The sequence below is a fragment of the Ranitomeya imitator genome, chromosome 2 (assembly GCF_032444005.1).
Source record: "Ranitomeya imitator isolate aRanImi1 chromosome 2, aRanImi1.pri, whole genome shotgun sequence".
Lineage (NCBI taxonomy): Eukaryota > Metazoa > Chordata > Amphibia > Anura > Dendrobatidae > Ranitomeya > Ranitomeya imitator.
In genome coordinates this window covers 719,502,370-719,522,567 of record NC_091283.1, presented here as the reverse complement: position 1 = coordinate 719,522,567, position 20,198 = coordinate 719,502,370, and the positions used below count along the sequence as shown (strand labels likewise).

The 20,198-nt window shown below is 41.9% G+C and overlaps 1 protein-coding gene across 12 annotated transcripts; it reads left to right on the top strand.

The window, feature by feature from the left end:
- The first annotated feature begins 6,778 nt into the window (after positions 1-6,778).
- Positions 6,779-19,771, top strand: LOC138665570 (ESX-1 secretion-associated protein EspK-like). 12 transcript variants are annotated; one of them, XM_069753177.1, is made up of 11 exons: positions 6,820-6,977; positions 8,223-8,267; positions 9,502-9,546; positions 10,328-10,372; positions 13,278-13,322; positions 13,722-13,766; positions 14,991-15,035; positions 16,240-16,284; positions 17,029-17,073; positions 19,359-19,403; positions 19,533-19,771. In XM_069753177.1, exons 1-11 carry the CDS (start codon positions 6,896-6,898, stop codon positions 19,637-19,639), a joined length of 594 nt encoding a protein of 197 aa, XP_069609278.1. In that variant the 5' UTR covers positions 6,820-6,895; the 3' UTR covers positions 19,640-19,771. The 12 variants fall into 12 exon arrangements, with proteins under 12 accessions (XP_069609277.1, XP_069609276.1, XP_069609271.1 ...); XM_069753170.1 differs by lacking the exon at positions 17,029-17,073 and having other exon boundaries at positions 6,788-6,977; XM_069753169.1 differs by lacking the exon at positions 14,991-15,035 and having other exon boundaries at positions 6,800-6,977.
- Positions 19,772-20,198: the final 427 nt, after the last annotated feature.

Sequence of the window (20,198 nt, the reverse complement as noted above, 5' to 3'; positions counted from 1 at the left end):
CACCGTGGTCCAGGAATCCGAATCCTTGTTGTCTGCACCATCGTCTTAGCCAGTTGTTTGCATCAAGGATCCTGTTCCATCTCCTGGTGCCATGCCCGTCTACTGGAAGGATAGAAGAAAAAACTACCTGTGCATCCAGTTCCTTTACTTTCTTCCCCAACTCTTCAAAGTCTTTGCAGATTGTCGGTAGGTCCTTTCTTGCCGTGTCATTGGTGCCAACATGTATCAGAAGAAATGGGTGGACGTCCTTGGAGTTGAAGAGCTTTGGTATCCTATCGGTCACATCCTTGATCATCGCACCTGGAAGGCAGCATACTTCTCTTGCAGTTATGTCCGGTCTGCAGATGGCTGCTTCTGTGCCTCTCAGTAGTGAGTCTCCCACCACCACCACTCTTCGTTGCTTCTTGGCTGTACTTTTTGCTGTCACTTGTTGCTGTGTGCCCTTTTCTTTTTTGCTTGCTGGTATTGCTTCATCCTTAGGTGTGCCATCTTCATCCTCTACAAAGATTTGATATCGGTTCTTCAGTTGTGTGGTTGGTGATTTCTCCATGGTCTTCTTGCTTCTTTTGGTCACATGCTTCCACTCATCTGCTTTTGGAGGTTCTCTGACACTTTTTTCACCTTCTGTGACCAGTAGAGATGCTTCTGTTCTGTCTAGAAAGTCTTCATTCTCTTTGATGAGTTTCAAAGTTGCTATTCTTTCTTCCAGACCCCGCACCTTTTCTTCTAAAAGGGCCACTAGTCTACATTTCTGACAGGTGAAATTTAATTCTTCTTCTGGTCGATCTGTGAACATGTAGCACATGCTGCAGCTCACCATATAGGTTGTCACATCTGCCATGTTGCTCCTAGATCTTGCTGACTTGCTGTGTGTTTTCCTTCTTGTGTAATCTACTCAGCCAAGCTCTCTTGCAATAAAGTCCTACAGGCAAAAATTTGGTGATTCTTTCCAAGCAGCTGGTCCCGGCTGTACCCAACGATCTTCTAGCTTAGGGAGACTCTTCGCTTTTCCCAGAAGGCACCTGGAATATGCAAATTAGCCTCCTCAAGCTTGAATCCCTGGTTTGGTGATTCTTTCCAAGCAGCTGGTCCCGGCTGTACCCAACGATCTTCTAGCTTAGGGAGACTCCTTGCTTTTCCCAGAAGGCACCTGGAATATGCAAATTAGCCTCCTCAAGCTTGAATCCCTGGTTTGGTGATTCTTTCCAAGCAGCTGGTCCCGGCTGTACCCAACGATCTTCTAGCTTAGGGAGACTCCTTGCTTTTCCCAGAAGGCACCTGGAATATGCAAATTAGCCTCCTCAAGCTTGAATCCCTGGTTTGGTGATTCTTTCCAAGCAGCTGGTCCCGGCTGTACCCAACGATCTTCTAGCTTAGGGAGACTCCTTGCTTTTCCCAGAAGGCACCTGGAATATGCAAATTAGCCTCCTCAAGCTTGAATCCCTGGTTTGGTGATTCTTTCCAAGCAGCTGGTCCCGGCTGTACCCAACGATCTTCTAGCTTAGGGAGACTCCTTGCTTTTCCCAGAAGGCACCTGGAATATGCAAATTAGCCTCCTCAAGCTTGAATCCCTGGTTTGGTGATTCTTTCCAAGCAGCTGGTCCCGGCTGTACCCAACGATCTTCTAGCTTAGGGGGACTCTTCGCTTTTCCCAGAAGGCACCTGGAATATGCAAATTAGCCTCCTCAAGCTTGAATCCCTGGTTTGGTGATTCTTTCCAAGCAGCTGGTCCCGGCTGTACCCAACGATCTTCTAGCTTAGGGAGACTCTTCGCTTTTCCCAGAAGGCACCTGGAATATGCAAATTAGCCTCCTCAAGCTTGAATCCCTGGTTTGGTGATTCTTTCCAAGCAGCTGGTCCCGGCTGTACCCAACGATCTTCTAGCTTAGGGAGACTCCTTGCTTTTCCCAGAAGGCACCTGGAATATGCAAATTAGCCTCCTCAAGCTTGAATCCCTGGTTTGGTGATTCTTTCCAAGCAGCTGGTCCCGGCTGTACCCAACGATCTTCTAGTTTAGGGAGACTCTTCGCTTTTCCCAGAAGGCACCTGGAATATGCAAATTAGCCTCCTCAAGCTTGAATCCCTGGTTTGGTGATTCTTTCCAAGCAGCTGGTCCCGGCTGTACCCAACGATCTTCTAGCTTAGGTAGACTCCTTGCTTTTCCCAGAAGGCACCTGGAATATGCAAATTAGCCTCCTCAAGCTTGAATCCCTGGTTTGGTGATTCTTTCCAAGCAGCTGGTCCCGACTGTACCCAACGATCTTCTAGCTTAGGGAGACTCCTTGATTTTCCCAGAAGGCACCTGGAATATGCAAATTAGCCTCCTCAAGCTTGAATCCCTGGTTTGGTGATTCTTTCCAAGCAGCTGGTCCCGGCTGTACCCAACGATCTTCTAGCTTAGGGAGACTCCTTGCTTTTCCCAGAAGGCACCTGGAATATGCAAATTAGCCTCCTCAAGCTTGAATCCCTGGTTTGGTGATTCTTTCCAAGCAGCTGGTCCCGGCTGTACCCAACGATCTTCTATCTTAGGGAGACTCCTTGCTTTTCCCAGAAGGCACCTGGAATATGCAAATTAGCCTCCTCAAGCTTGAATCCCTGGTTTGGTGATTCTTTCCAAGCAGCTGGTCCCGGCTGTGCCCAACGATCTTCTAGCTTAGGGAGACTCTTCGCTTTTCCCAGAAGGCACCTGGAATATGCAAATTAGCCTCCTCAAGCTTGAATCCCTGGTTTGGTGATTCTTTCCAAGCAGCTGGTCCCGGCTGTACCCAACGATCTTCTAGCTTAGGGAGACTCCTTGCTTTTCCCAGAAGGCACCTGGAATATGCAAATTAGCCTCCTCAAGCTTGAATCCCTGGTTTGGTGATTCTTTCCAAGCAGCTGGTCCCAACGATCTTCTAGCTTAGGGAGACTCTTCGCTTTTCCCAGAAGGCACCTGGAATATGCAAATTAGCCTCCTCAAGCTTGAATCCCTGGTTTGGTGATTCTTTCCAAGCAGCTGGTCCCAGCTGTACCCAACAATCTTCTAGCTTAGGGAGACTCCTTGCTTTTCCCAGAAGGCACCTGGAATATGCAAATTAGCCTCCTCAAGCTTGAATCCCTGGTTTGGTGATTCTTTCCAAGCAGCTGGTCCCGGCTGTACCCAACGATCTTCTAGCTTAGGGAGACTCCTTGCTTTTCCCAGAAGGCACCTGGAATATGCAAATTAGCCTCCTCAAGCTTGAATCCCTGGTTTGGTGATTCTTTCCAAGCAGCTGGTCCCGGCTGTACCCAACGATCTTCTAGCTTAGGGAGACTCCTTGCTTTTCCCAGAAGGCACCTGGAATATGCAAATTAGCCTCCTCAAGCTTGAATCCCTGGTTTGGTGATTCTTTCCAAGCAGCTGGTCCCGGCTGTACCCAACGATCTTCTAGCTTAGGGAGACTCTTCGCTTTTCCCAGAAGGCACCTGGAATATGCAAATTAGCCTCCTCAAGCTTGAATCCCTGGTTTGGTGATTCTTTCCAAGCAGCTGGTCCCGGCTGTACCCAACGATCTTCTAGCTTAGGGAGACTCCTTGCTTTTCCCAGAAGGCACCTGGAATATGCAAATTAGCCTCCTCAAGCTTGAATCCCTGGTTTGGTGATTCTTTCCAAGCAGCTGGTCCCGTCTGTACCCAACGATCTTCTTGCTTAGGGAGACTCTTCGCTTTTCCCAGAAGGCACCTGGAATATGCAAATTAGCCTCCTCAAGCTTGAATCCCTGGTTTGGTGATTCTTTCCAAGCAGCTGGTCCCGGCTGTACCCAACGATCTTCTAGCTTAGGGAGACTCTTCGCTTTTCCCAGAAGGCACCTGGAATATGCAAATTAGCCTCCTCAAGCTTGAATCCCTGGTTTGGTGATTCTTTCCAAGCAGCTGGTCCCGGCTGTACCCAACGATCTTCTAGCTTGGGGAGACTCCTTGCTTTTCCCAGAAGGCACCTGGAATATGCAAATTAGCCTCCTCAAGCTTGAATCCCTGGTTTGGTGATTCTTTCCAAGCAGCTGGTCCCGGCTGTACCCAACGATCTTCTAGCTTAGGGAGACTCTTCGCTTTTCCCAGAAGGCACCTGGAATATGCAAATTAGCCTCCTCAAGCTTGAATCCCTGGTTTGGTGATTCTTTCCAAGCAGCTGGTCCCGGCTGTACCCAACGATCTTCTAGCTTAGGGAGACTCCTTGCTTTTCCCAGAAGGCACCTGGAATATGCAAATTAGCCTCCTCAAGCTTGAATCCCTGGTTTGGTGATTCTTTCCAAGCAGCTGGTCCCGGCTGTACCCAACGATCTTCTAGCTTAGGGAGACTCTTCGCTTTTCCCAGAAGGCACCTGGAATATGCAAATTAGCCTCCTCAAGCTTGAATCCCTGGTTTGGTGATTCTTTCCAAGCAGCTGGTCCCGGCTGTACCCAACGATCTTCTAGCTTAGGGAGACTCCTTGCTTTTCCCAGAAGGCACCTGGAATATGCAAATTAGCCTCCTCAAGCTTGAATCCCTGGTTTGATGGAGACATATGGAGAAATATGGGGGTCACCATGGAGACATATCAGACTAGGATGAGAGGACATATATGGGGGCATGATGGAGACATATGGGGGCATGATAGACATATGGGGGCAGGATGGAAACATATGGGGCAACAGGATGGAGACATATGGGGCCAGGATTGGACAAAATATGGATAGCAGGATTGGAGAAAATATGGAGGGAGCAGAATGGAGACTTATGGGGGGCAGGATGGAGACATATAGGGGCAGCAGGGTGGAGACATATGGGGCCAGGATGGGAGGGTATATGGGGGCAGAATGGAGACATATGGGGCCAGGATGGGAGGACATATGGAAGGCAGGATGGGAGAACGTATGCGGTCCGAATGGGAGGACATATGGCATGAGGATGGGAGCACACATGGGGCCCAGATGGGAGAACATATGGGAAAAGGATGTAGAAATATGTGGGCCAGGAATAAGACACCTGGGCCAGGATGTGGGACATTATTAATGTGATGTATTTTATTTTTGAGGATACTGTTTTTTTTAGAATCACGGGATCCTGTTACTGTGCAGGGTGACACTGTTGCTTTTTTTCTTCATCTGGCGTAGTGTAGAAGTTTGGAAGATATTGAGGAATATGATCTAGATAACTGTGTTATTCTCTGCAGAGACGTGTCCTGGCTGGAAGAAGTGATGGCGATCTGCACTGGATGAAGAAGAAAAGCGAATATGAATATCTTCAACTAGAGATGTCACTGGTGAGTCAGTGTGTTACCTGTACAGTTATGCTATACACTGACACTATATACAGTACAGTTACCTGTACATTGACACTATACACTATATATCTATGTACAGAGGCCCAATGATCAGTATAGTAGTATTTGGTCACTATGTGGTGTTAATATGTGATCTGGTCATGGTGTGTCGATATTTTTTCCTTGTATGCTGTAATATTCCTTCACTATATGATGGTAATATGTGGTCTGGTCATGGTGTGTGGGTGTTTGTCCCTTGTATGTGGTATTATTCGGTCATAAAGTGGTGGTAACATGTGGTTCGGTCATGCTGTGGCAGTATTTGTTTCTTGTATGTTGTATTAAGGTAATTTTAAACAATGTATGTGACACTTCCCTCAAAGAAAAATAAATAAAATAAAAATTAAAAAAAATTATACCTAAAAAGAGCATTTTATATTTTAAGAAATGTATAATAGGTTAGAGTAGAGTAGGACCCTGCCAAAAGAGTCTGCCTTGTCGTGGTGGTGACTTAAAAAATCCTTTGGCCAAAACAAAAGCTGCTGGCTATGCATGTGATATGATGTTCAATGGGAACTGTTAATTTGTGATTGGTGAGGACATGGTGCAGAAGTTGACTTTTTCCAAAAAGTGGGTGGTGGGACTGTGAAAGGTTTTAGGGGTGGAGGTGGAGCTGGGGTGGAGACTTGTAGAAGTATGAAGTGGGCCTGAAAATAATTACCGGTATGAGGCCCTGAGATTCCTGGTGGCAGCCCTGGATATCTATAACAGATGAGTTCTAGTAAAGTAAATTGAGTTGAGCTGTGATAACATGCATGACTGATGGACAGGTGTGTCACTGCTTGTGGAAGAAAGCAGCCATGTTTTTATAATCCTGTACAAGTTTTTACTGCTTACTTAGTAATCATTGACCTGGAAAGACATTTGCTTCAGTGTAAAAATAACTTGCACCTACTCCCAGTGGAGATGATGTAGATAACATTTATGATTACTTATTAATATTCAGATTGTTATCCTAGCACATGCTAACCTGATTTATTTTTTCGATTATTAGTACAAGTGTTACTTGAGTGTATAACTGCACAGAGTATGGCTTTAGTTTCTTGTTTTGCCAAGTGCATGTTCACTTTAAAAGAAAAAAGTTGAAAAGATGATAAAACATAACAAGCCCCTAAAAATCCAGAAAAACTTGTATGTCAAAGTAATTACATTTCTTATCATGAGTATACAGAGGACTGCATTGTATTGTCGCTCAGCAGACCGCACCTGAATATAAATATATCGATTAGGCGTCTTCTAATGTTCCACCCATTCATAACAATCCATGATTTTAAGGACTCTTTCTAGAATAACAAGAAACTGAATGACAGGTGAATCATGAAATTCTTATTCAGGCACAGGGAATATAAGTAGTAACACCTAGGATTAGGGGTGGTGGGAGTAAATTAAAACAACCCTACTGATGAATAATAAATGTACACATTCTCTAGAGCTTAGAAAGGAATTCCATCCAACGTCATCAATCCACCAAATTCTAGTCACAGTATAAAAGAGCAAGTTATCTTAACAGCAAACATCACTTGGAAGAACATTTATCTTTGATACCTGTTGAAATACCTCATCCATCACAAATCATGTCTGAGGTCAAAGGAAAACCAGGAAAGCTTAATGAACAGAAACCTGCCCAACCAACCTTGATACCAGGACCTTGTGAAGGTAAGCAATGCTTTTTCAGAACATGAAAATGGCACCAGCGCAAATACCTGGGTAAATAGTTTTATCGGTATTTCATATCTAAATTTTAACAGTATTTTAGCAATACAGCGCTTCTCAATGTTTTAAGGCAAATTAAACCTAGTCACATAAGTTATATTAAGTAAGCTCTAAAAAAAAGTAACAATTAGGGGTCACCTTAAACTGAACAGTCATCTTGTTATGATCAGTGTTATGATCAACTTTGCAATTTACCTTTTATTTAAATCATCTCTGTTTTCAAGATACAACCAACTTCAGTGATCCCCACTATTCAACGGAATATAGGCCACAGCTGGGTAATGCAGATCCACTGCCTATTCCAATCAATAGAAGGGGGCAATATGTGGTTGATGGATCTGTGCTGTGCAGCTCCGCAACTCAGGACATCTAGCTGACGCCTGCACTTGGAACAACTCATCGGCGGTGGTCCTGGGTGTCATACCCACACTGCTGAGTTATTGATGAAATTGAAGTTAAAAAATAGTGAATTTATAAACACAAAAATACTTTCACATGGATGGCCATATAGTTCTATGCACGCAAATTAAATATCTACAACAGTTACCAAATATTTGGACCAATGGTACTTGTTAGATTTTCTGATGAATAGACAAAAATAACAGAGGTTTGTGGATTATAGTAACTGGTACACAATGCAGTCAAGGTATAATATCAGAGGCAACACAACAATGTATTTATCAAACAAAAGTGTCTTACCAATTTTGCTCACATATGGTATTATAGCGGACCATATCAATAGGCCAAATAGGTCCATCAGTAGGCTCCAATCCCTAGTATGGCCTAATATAGTGCTAGCATCCACTGTGGACGTGGTCTCAATTAAGCCCTGTCTCTAAATGGCATGTTTCTGTTCCACAAATGTTGGAGGATTCATGAACATAAGGCTTGAGTGTTTTTTAAAAATATGTTAGGGAAATGTTACCTGCCTAAACTTCTTAGCTGTAACTGCGGGATGGTTAGCAGATAAGAAGCATGCCTGTACAGGTTTTAATTTAAAAAAAGCGCTCTTTTTTCATTTAGTTATCTTAGTATATAAAAGCAATCAGTCAGGCAATCAGAAAAATAAATTTCCAAGAATTTATAGTAATAACACTTGTAGAAAACTATAAAGTAGGTTTACAAAAACAAATGATGGAACAAAGCTCTATACTGATTTCTTAATATCATTTTTCTATTATTTTCCAGTGACTAATGTTTTGCCCACACCTGTGCCAACCTGTGTGAAACCAGGTAAAAGTCAACTAAAATAATTAAATAAAATGAACACCGCAAAGGATAACAAAATGTAAAACAACAACTGTAAAAGTATTGCAGTCAAAGAAGCATAAAAAGTACCTCTGCTTTGCTTAAAGGCACAGACAGCATAGGAACAGCCCAATGTTGGTATGGTACAACTGGATAAAATCCATTCCTGGTGAGATTTAGCTTCTTTGCTTTTAGGCTGTGGAAAAAAAAGCTGGACTATGCTTCCCAAAGCATTACAGCACACAAAAGGTTTGTAAATGGGTTATGGCCTGGAGATGGAGAGGATAACAAAAACCAACCTTTTCTGTCCAGCATGGTTAAAAAAGCCCAAACAACTGATACCATAATGGAGAGGATGGGGGTGGTTTTATTTTGGCAGCAGGACTTTCCATTCTGTGTATATCACTGGTAAAAGCAGCAAGCCCATGATATACTGTATTTTGAAATGGGTATCCTCAGAAACATGTTAACTGTTAGATCAATGTGGATCTGCATTCATTTTAAGTCCTCCTTATTGCACTTTTGTGGCCAGATGAGAATGTGAGGCAGATGTTCCAAATTCTGGCAATAGTTTGGTTATTCAATGAAGATTTAAGTCACTTATAAGTGCAATGAGCAGAAAGAACTCACAACACTTGGGTATATTACAGCACCTTCAGCAGTTTAAGAGAAAGTGAATCCAATTAACAAGGGCTTTTCCAGCATAATGTATTAAGGGTTGGTTAAGAACACCATACAATTAGTCCATGTGCTGTCTGTTTGTGCCGTGGACTGCACACGGAGAGCACCCAGACCAGTGCATATGACTGATTTTCAATGTGGACTGATGGTCTGCATGGAAAAAATTGTAGCAATCACTAATGTACATTCGTTTACATGAACGCAATGGAAGGCAGCAAAGCTACCCAACCACACAGATCTGAACTCAGTCATAGCCTCAATTTGTGATTGTGACTGGCCCGATCTTGAATATGGTCATCTGAACCCAGCCTAACTCTAATTAATTGTACCAGTTGGCTATTATGGCTGGCGAAGGGCCCATGAGTTTTCAGTTTATAAAAGCAATCAGACAACCACAAAAATATATTTCTGAGAGTTTACACTAACTCCTCTGAGTCATTACACACTGATTGCTATAAAATGGGTTATATCAAACAAATTATGGAGCGATGCTTAATACTGATTTCTTAACAGCATCATTTTTCCTTTTGTTTTCCAGTGACTGATATTTTGCCCACACCTGTGCAAACCTCTGTGAAACCAGGTAAAAACCAGCTGATATAAAGAAATAACATACATGCGAAAGCAAAATGTAAAACAACTGTTTTTGTATGAAAAAAGTACCTATCCTTTGCTTAAATGCACATATATCATAGAAACAGCCCACCATTGGTAAGTGGGATGGAAGTCCCCCATTCTGGCGATAATTTGGATATTCAGTGGATATTTAAATCACTTAAAGACAAAATGGATCCAAGGGCTCGTCCAGCATATTATATTTAGGGCTGGTTCAGAACAGCAACAAAATTGGTCCATGTGCTGTCCATGTGCCACAGACCACATACAGAGAGCACCTGGACCCACTATAGCCAGTGTACCAGGGCATATGGCTGATTTTCTAAGCAAACAGATGTTCTGCATGGTAAAAAACATCTCAGCATGCACTAATTTGCATTGTTTTAAATGCATGACATGGGAGGCAGCGCCGCCACCCATCCACAAAGGGGACAAGCACACAGACCTGCACATAAACCCAGTTACATCCTCAATTTGCAATTGTGACTGGCCCGATTTTGAATACAGTTATCGGAACCATGCCTAACTCTCATTAATTGTACCAATTGGCTATTATGGCTGGCAAAGGGGCCCATGAGTTTCCAGTTTATAAAAGCCATCAGACAACCACAAAAATACATTTCCGAAAGTTTATCCTAATGAGTCATTCTACACTGATCGCATGCTATAAAATAGGTTATATTAAAAAATTATGGAGCGAATCTTTATACTGATTTCGTAAAGGCAAACTTTTTCCTATTGTTTTCCAGTGACTGATATTTTGCCCACACCTGTGCAAACCTCTGTGAAACCAGGTAAAAACCAGCTGATATAAAGAAATAACATATATATGACAACAAAATGCAAATCAACTGTTTTTGTATGAAAAAAAGTACCTTTCCTTTGCTTAAATGCACATATATAATAGAAACAGCCCACCATTGGTACGGTACAACTGGATGAGGTCCAGTCTTGGTAGGTTTTAGCTTCTTTGCTACTAGGTAGCGGGAAAAAATGCCGGCCTGAGTTCTCTAGAGCATTACTAGTACATAACGGGTTCCTGAATGTGTCCAAGGATCACGCACAGGAGATCGAGTGGGAAACAAACACCAACAGTTTTTGTCCAAAATGGGGAAAAAAATAAGTGATACCATAACAGAGAGGGTGGGGGTGATTTTATTGTGGTAGTAGGACTTTCCATTCTGCGTATATCACTGGTAAAGGCAGCAAGCCCATGATATATTGTATTTTGAATGGGGTATTCCTGAAAACAAGTTCACTGTTAGATCAGTGTGGATCCCCATTCGGAAACAAGTTAACTGTTAGATCAGTGTGGATCCCTAATCGGAAACAAGTTAACTGTTAGATCAGTGTGGATCCCCATTCTTTTTAAGTCCGTCTAGTTGCACTTTTGTGGCCAGATGAGAATATGAAGCAGATGTTCCTCTTTCTGGTGATAGTTTGGATATTCAATGAAGATGTAAGTCTTTTATAAGTGCAATGGTCAGACAGAACTCCAACACTTGGGTATACAGGTCCTTCTCAAAAAATTAGCATATAGTGTTAAATTTCATTATTTACCATAATGTAATGATTACAATTAAACTTTCATATATTATAGATTCATTATCCACCAACTGAAATTTGTCAGGTCTTTTATTGTTTTAATACTGATGATTTTGGCATACAACTCCTGATAACCCCAAAAACCTGTCTCAATAAATTAGCATATCAAGAAAAGGTTCTCTAAACGACCTATTACCCTAATCTTCTGAATCAACTAATTAACTCTAAACACATGCAAAAGATACCTGAGGCTTATATAAACTCCCTGCCTGGTTCATTACTCAAAACCCCCATCATGGGTAAGACTAGCGACCTGACAGATGTCAAGAAGGCCATCATTGACACCCTCAAGCAAGAGGGTAAGACCCAGAAAGAAATTTCTCAACAAATAGGCTGTTCCCAGAGTGCTGTATCAAGGCACCTCAATGGTAAGTCTGTTGGAAGGAAACAATGTGGCAGAAAACGCTGTACATCGAGAAGAGGAGACCGGACCCTGAGGAAGATTGTGGAGAAGGACCGATTCCAGACCTTGGGGAACCTGAGGAAGCAGTGGACTGAGTCTGGTGTTGAAACATCCAGAGCCACCGTGCACAGGCGTGTGCAGGAAATGGGCTACAGGTGCCGCATTCCCCAGGTAAAGCCACTTTTGAACCATAAACAGCGGCAGAAGCGCCTGACCTGGGCTACAGAGAAGCAGCACTGGACTGTTGCTAAGTGGTCCCAAGTACTTTTTTCTGATGAAAGCAAATTTTGCATGTCATTCGGAAATCAAGGTGCCAGAGTCTGGAGGAAGACTGGGGAGAAGGAAATGCCAAAATGCCTGAAGTCCAGTGTCAAGTACCCACTGTCAGCTGCTGGTGTTGGTCCACTGTGTTTCATCAAGGGCAGGGTCAATGCAGCTAGCTATCAGGAGATTTTGGAGCACTTCATGCTTCCATCGGCTGAAATGCTTTATGGAGATGAAGATTTCATTTTTCAGCATGACCTGGCACCTGCTCACAGTGCCAAAACCACTGGTAAATGGTTTACTGACCATGGTATTACTGTGCTCAATTGGCCTGCCAACTCTCCTGACCTGAACCCCATAGAGAATCTGTGGGATATTGTGAAGAGAAAGTTGAGAGACGCAAGACCCAACACTCTGGATGAGCTTAAGGCCGCTATTGAAGTATCCTGGGCCTCCATAACATCTCAGCAGTGTCACAGGCTGATTGCCTCCATGCCACGCCGCATTGAAGCAGTCATTTCTGCCAAAGGATTCCCGACCAAGTATTGAGTGCATAACTGAACATTATTATTTGATGGTTTTTTTGTTTGTTATTAAAAAACACTTTTATTTGATTGGATGGGTGAAATATGCTAATTTATTGAGACAGGTTTTTTGGGTTATCAGGAGTTGTATGCCAAAATCATCAGTATTAAAACAATAAAAGACCTGACAAATTTCAGTTGGTGGATAATGAATCTATAATATATGAAAGTTTAATTGTAATCATTACATTATGGTAAATAATGAAATTTAACACTATATGCTAATTTTTTGAGAAGGACCTGTATTACAGCACCTTCAGCAGTTTAAGACAAAGTGAATCCAATTGGCAAGGGCTCTCTCAGCATATTGTATTAAGGGATGGTTCAGAAGAGTATGCAATGTGTCCATGTGCTGTCTGTGTGTGCCAAGGACTGCACACAGAGAGCACCCAGACCAGTGCATATGGCTGATTTTCTATGCGGACTGGTGGTCTGCATGGAAAAAATTGCAGCATTCACTAATTTAGTTTGTTTTACATGAATACAATGGAAGGCAGCTCAGACACATATCCACCATGAGGACAAGCACACAGATCTGCACATAAACTCAGTCACGTCCTCAATTTGCGGTTCTGAATGGCCCGATTTTGAATATGGTGATCTGAACCTGGCCTCTATCTAGTTAATTGTACCAATTGGCTATTATGGCTGGTAAAGGGCCCATGAGTTTTCTGTTTATAAAAGCAATCAGATAATCACAAAAATACATTTCTGAGAGTTTACACTAATGCCTGAGTCATTATACACTGATAGCATGGTATACAATGGGCTATATGAAACAACTTTTGGAGTGAAGCTTAATACTAATTTCTTAACAGAATAATTTTTTCGATTGCTTTCCAGTGACTGATATTTTGCCCACACCTGTGCAAACCTCTGTGAAACCAGGTAAACATAAGCTAATATAATAAAATAATATAAATACTACAACAAAATGCAAAACAACTGTTATTGTAGGCAAATAAAGTACCTATCCTTTGTTTAAATGTACATATATCATAGAAACAGCCCACCATTTGTATGGTACAACTGTTTGAGGTTCAGTCCTGGTAGGTTTTGGCTTCTTTGCTAATAGATAGCATGAAAAAAAGCCGGACTGTGTTCTCCAGAGCATTACTAGTACACAACGGATTCCTGAATGAGTCCAAGGTTCTGAGAGTTTACACTAATATCTCTGAGTCATTCTACACTTATAGCATGCTAAAAAGTAGGTTATATCAAACAAATTATGGAGCATATCCTAATACTAATTCCTTAACACCATCATTTTTTCTATTGCTTTTTTAGTGACTGATGTTTTGCCCACACCTGTGCCAACCTGTGTGAAACCAGGTAAATGTCAACCAATATAATGAAATAAAATGAATACTACAATACTTAACAAAATGTAAAACAATTGTAAAAATAGTGTAGTCAAAAAGTACCTATCCTTTGCTTAAAGGCATAAACATCATAGAAACAGTCCACCAATGGTATGGTACAACTGGATAAGGTCCAGTCCTGGTAGGTTTTAGCTTCTTTGCTTTTAGGTAGTAAATAAAACAAGGCCGGACTCTGTTCTCCAGAACACTGTTAGCACACAACTGGCTCATGAATGGGTCCAAGGATTATGAACATAACATGGAGTGGGAAATAACACCAAGTTCCTCTGTCCACCAATAGATAAAAAAAATAAACATGATAATTGAAAGGGGGCTTCTTTTATTTGTAATGAGCACCCTCTATTCTGCATACATCACTGGAACCAACAGCAATTCCATAAAATACTGTAATTTTAAAGGGGTATCCTCTTGAGAAGAGTTAACTGTTAGATAAATGTGGATCTCCACTCCTTTTAATTCCTCCAGTTTGCAGTGTTGTGGGCAGGCGATAATTTGGATATTCAGTGGATATTTAAATCACTTATAAGTATCAATGGTCTGAAAGAACTCACAACGGTTTGGTATATTAGAGCACTTCGAGTAATTAAAGACAAAATGAATCCAAGTGTCAAGGTCATATTATATTTAGAGCTGGTTCAGAACATCATCAAAATTGGTCCATGTGCTGTCCATGTGCCACATATCACATACATAGAGCACCTGGACCCACTATATCCAGTGCACCAGGGCATATGGCTGATTTTCTAAGTAGACAGATGTTCTGCATGGCAAAAAAAAATCTCAGATTGCACTAATTAGCATTATTTTAACTGCATGCCATGGAAGGCAGCTCCGCAACCCATCCACAAAGGGGACAAGCACACAGACCTGCACATGAACCCAGTCACGTCCTCAATTTGCGATTGTGACTGACCCAGTTTTGAATAGTTATCTGAACCCGGCCTAACCCTCATTAATTGTACCAATTGGCTATTATGGCTGGCAAGAGGCCCATGAGTTTCCAGTTTATAAAAGCCATCATACAAACATAAAAATACATTTCCGAAAGTTTATCCTAATGACTCAGTCATTCTACACTGATCGCATGCTATAAAATGGGTTATATCAAATAAATTATGGAGCAAAGTATCATATTGATTTCCTAAAGGCATCAGTTTTTTCTATTGTTTTCCAGTAACTGATATTTTGCCCACACCTGTGCAAACCTCTGTGAAACCAGGTAAAAACCAGCTGATATAAAGAAATAACATATATACTACAACAAAATGAAAAACAACTATAATCGTATGCAAAAAAGGACCGATCCTTTGCTTCAATGCATATATATCATAGAAACAGCCCACCATTGGTACGGTACAACTGGATGAGGTCCAGGCTTGCTAGGTTTTTGCTTCTTTGCCGGACTGGGTTCTCCAGAGCATAACTAGTACACAACAGGTTCCTGAATGGGTCAAAAGATCATGGACAGGAGATCGAGTGGGAAACAACAACCAACTGTATTTGTCCAACTTGGGGAAAAAAACAATTGGTACCATAATGGAGAGGGTGAGGGTAGTTTTTTTTTGGTAGTAGGACTTTCCATTATGTGTATATCACTTGTAAAACAGCAAGTCCATGATATACTGTATTTTGAAAGGGGTATCCTCGGAAGCATGTTAAATGTTAGATCGATGTAGATCTCCATTCCTTTTTAAGTCCTCATAGTTGCACGTTTGTGGCCAGATGAGAATGTGGGGCAGATGTTCCTCATTCTGGCAATATTTTGGATATTCAATGGAGATTTAAGTCACTTATAAGTGACAGTGACAACACTTGGGTATATTACAGCACTTTCAGCAGTTTAAGAAAAAGAGAATCCAAATGACAAGGGCTTTTCCAGCATATTCTATTATGGGATGGATCAGAAGAGCATATCATTTGTCCATGTGCTGTCTGTGTGTGCCATGGACTGCACACAGAGAGCAACCAGAACAGTGCATAAGGCTGATTTTCGATGTGGACTGGTGGTCTGCATGGAATAAAATTGAAGCACTCACTAATTTAGTTTGTTTTACATGCTTGCAATGGAAGCCAGCTCCACCACCCATCCACCATGAAGGCAAGCACAGAGATCTGCACATGAATAGAGACATGTCCTCAATTTGCGATTGTCACTAGCTGGACTTTGAATACGGTCATCTGAACCCGGCCTAACTCATAGAAAATGTAGTATTTGGGTATTATAGTTGGCGAAAGTTCCATGAGTTTTCAGTTTATAGAAACAATCAGACAACCACAAAAATACATTTCTGAGAGTTTACACTAATGCCTCTGAGTCATTCAACACTGATAGCATGGTATAACAAAGGTTATATCAAACAAATTATGGAACAAAGCTTCATACTGATTTCTTAACACCAACATTTTTTTCTATTGTTTTCCAGTGACTGATGTTTTGCCCACACCTGTGCCAACCTGTGTGAAACCAGGTAAAAGTCAACCAGTATAATGAAATAAAATAAATACTACAGAGGATAACAAAATGTAAAACAATTATAAAAATATTGTAGTAATAAAAGTACCTATCCTATGCTTAAAGGCATAAACATCATAGAAACAGCCCTCCGTTGGCATGATACAACTAGATGAGGTCCTGGTAGATTTTAGCTTCTTTGCTATTAAGCAATGGAAAAAACAAAGCAGGACAACTGGCTCATGAATGGGTCTAAGGATCATGAACGGAAGATGAAGTTTATAAGTGTCAATGGTCTGACAGAACGCTTTGATATTACAGCACTTCAAGCAATATAAGACAAAATGAATCCAAGTGTCAAGGATTCTCCAGCATATTACATTAAGGGCTGGTTCAGAACAGCAACAAAATTGGTCGATGTGCTGTCCATGTGCCACAGACCACATACAGAGAGCACCTGGACCTACTATAGCCAGTGTACCAGTGCATATGGGTGATTTTTTTAGCAGGCAGATGGTCTGCATGGTAAAACAATCAAACATGCACTAATTTGCATTGTTTTAAATGCATGCCATGGAAGGCAACTCCGCCACCCATCCACAAAGGGGACAAGCACACAGATCTCCACATGAACCCAGTTACGTCCTCAATTTGCATTCTACACGGATAGCATGCTATAAAATTGGTTATATCAAACAAATTATGGAGCAAAGCTTAATACTGTTTTCTTAAGAGCATCATTTTTGCTATTATTTTGCAGTGACTGATGCTGTGCCCACACCTGTGCCAACCTGTGTAAAGCCAGGTAAAAATCAGCTATTATAATGAAATTACCTATACTACAAAAGAAGGTAAAGCTACAATTATTGTACACAATAGAAGGACCTATCCTTTGCTTAAAGGGAACCGGTCACCCCCAAAATCGATGGTGAGGTCAGCCCACCGTCATCAGGGGCTTATCTACAGCATTCTGTAATGCTGTAGATAAGCCCCTGATGTTACCTGAAAAAGGAGAAAAAGAGGTTAGATTATACTCACCCAGGGGCGGCCCCGCTGCGGTCCGGGTCCGATGGGTGTCTCAGGTCCGGTCCAGAGCTTCCAATCTTCATTCCATGACATCCTCTTCTGGTCTTCACGCCGTAGCTGCGGCAAAGGCGTACTTTGTGTGCCCTGTTGAGGGCACAGCAAAGTACTGCAGTGCGCAGGCACCGGGACAGGTCTAAGAGGCTCGGCGCCTGCGCAGTGCAATACTTTGCTCTGCAGAAAACAGGGCAGAGAAAGTACGCCTGCGCTGCAGCCACGGCATGAAGACAAGAAGAGGACGTCATGGAATGAAGATGGGAGGCTCCAGACCGGACCTGAGACACCCTTTGGACCCGGACCGTAGCGGGACCGCCCCTGGGTGAGTATAATCTAACCTCTTTTTCTCCTCTTTTAGGTAATATCAGGGGCTTATGTACAGCATTACAGAATGCTGTACATAAGCCCCTGATGATGGTGAGCTTACCTCACCATCGATTTTGGGCATCCCAGGTTCCCTTTAAAGGCACTTATAGCATAGAAATAGCCAACCATTGGTATGGTACAACTGGATGAGGTAAAGTCCTGGTAGGATTTAGCTTCTTTGCTATTAAGTAGTGGAAAAAACAAACTAGACTCTGTTCTCCAGAGCATTGTTAGTGCACAACGTTTCATGAATGGGTCCAAGGATCATGAACAGAAGGAGTAGGAAAACAAACACCAAGACATCCTGTCAAGCAACGAAAAAAACAACAACATCATAATTGAGGGGCGTCTTTATTTTTGCAGTGAGAACTCTCTCATCTGTGTATAGCACTGGTAAAAACAGCAAGTCCACGATATACTGTATTTTGAAAAGGTTGTCCACCAGATACATAATAACTGATCAATGTTTATCCCCACTCATTTTCACTCCTCCTGCTTGCAGTTTTATGGCCAGGAGAGAATGTGGGATAGAAGATCCTCATTCTGGCAATAAGGCTGGGGTCATACTAGCGATGAATGCGGACGAGTGCTATGCGATAAAACATCGCATAGCACTTGGACCAGTATTCATCTATGGGGCAGCTACCATCATCATTTTTTTTCTCGTCTATTTTCAACGTGCGAGTGAAATCGCAGCATGCTGCGATTGTCACCGACGCTCAGCCAAGTCTCGGCTCGCTCGCACCCATATAAGCCTATGGGTGCGAGTGAGACAACGCTCATCACTCAGATACCATCCAAGTGATGTGCGATATACACTGTCCCCGGCAATGGAGGAGATGCAGAAATTCAATTCTCCCCCTCCTCCATAGCTGTGCTCCGATTCTCTCTATGCGAGAGGCTCAGAGCACAGACGCATGACAACCGGCTCCCGATAGCAGCAGAGCAGGAGCTGAAGGTCGAGTCTGACCCCGGCCTATCTTGGATATTCAGTGGATATTTAAATCATTTGTAAGTTCCAGTGGTCTGACAGAACACACAGCACTTTGGAATATTACAGCACCTCAAGCAATTTAACACAAGGTGAATCCAAGTGACAAGGGCTCTTCCAGCGTATTGTATTAAGGGCTGGTTCTGAACAGCAAAAAATTGGTCAATGTGCTGTCCATACATACAGAGAGCACCTCAACCCACTATAGCCAGTGTACCAGTGCATATGGCTGATTTTCTAAGCGGACTGATGGTCTGCATAGTAAAATATCTCAACATGCACTAATTTGCATTGTTTTACATGCATGCAATGGAAGGCAGCTACGTCGCCCAACCGCAAAGGGGACAAGCACACAGATCTGCACATGAACCTAGTCATGTCCTCAATTTGCGATTGTGACTAGCCCGATTTTGAATTTGGTTATCTGAACCTGGCCTAGCTCTCATTAATTGTACCACTTGGCTATTATGGCTGGCAAAGGGCCCATGAGTTGCAACCACAAAAATACATTTCATACATTTCCGAAAGTTGATGCAAATGAAGTTGGGTCATTCTCCACTTATAGAATGCTATAAAATGAGTTATATAAAACAAATGGTGACGAAAATCTCAATACTGATTTCTTAACACCATCTTTTTCTATTATTTTCTAGTGACTGATGTTTTGCCCACACCTGTGCCAACTTGTGTGACACCAGGTAAATATCAACTAATATGATGAAATAACATATATACTACAAATGATAACAAAAGTTAAAACAACTATAAAAGTATTGTAGGCAAATAAGCTTTCAGTCTTTACTTACAATAATTATTTTTCATTGCAGACATAAAGCAAGTTACTCCACAGCCGCCTGCTCCCTTGCCTGTAAACCCACAACCTTGTGCACCTGTACCCACTGTTACCCAGGATAAGAAAGGATGCAAGAAGTAAATTGATTGTGTCTGTTGAAAATTTGGATTTCCTCTACAACTATGTTAGCAAACAAGTTGTTATCTTGATTCATTTAAATTATGTATCTCTTTATATGAGTTTAATAATATTAAATTAAATCCTTTAATGCAACATTTTTTTGTATTTATAACTAGTGATAAGCGAATTTGTTTGGAAATCGATCACCAAACATAAATTTGGCACAAATATGGCACATTCGGATTTGTGATCAGAAACACAAGCAAAATGTTATGAAATTGGAAAAAATCGGTAACATTTGGTAAAAAGTGCAGGAAAATATTTGCGTTGCCACAAAAGTATTTTCAGTTCTTTAGCAATGATAATGGTGGTGTATCATGAGCGCTTGGCACGTGTTTGATGAGGGGAGGGGGTTTGCAGAGCTCAGAGGTGCGGCGTTCTTGTAAACAGTAATTTTTTTTCCTAACTTTATGTGTGCACATTGCGTCTAGCCCGCCATATCCTACATTGTAATTTTATGGCGGTAATAAGAAGCTGTCTGCAGACCTAATGCACACTAAAAAAATATATAATTTTTTCG

What these genes read in the sequence shown, in the direction of transcription:
- LOC138665570 (XM_069753177.1), top strand. Translation starts at nt 6,896, where the DNA reads ATGTCTGAGGTCAAAGGAAAACCAGGAAAGCTTAATGAACAGAAACCT. An exon ending in GATACCAGGACCTTGTGAAG is followed by an intron (nt 6,978 to 8,222) that starts GTAAGCAATGCT and finishes ATTATTTTCCAG; the next exon opens with TGACTAATGTTTTGCCCACA. An exon ending in GCAAACCTCTGTGAAACCAG is followed by an intron (nt 13,323 to 13,721) that starts GTAAACATAAGC and finishes TTGCTTTTTTAG; the next exon opens with TGACTGATGTTTTGCCCACA.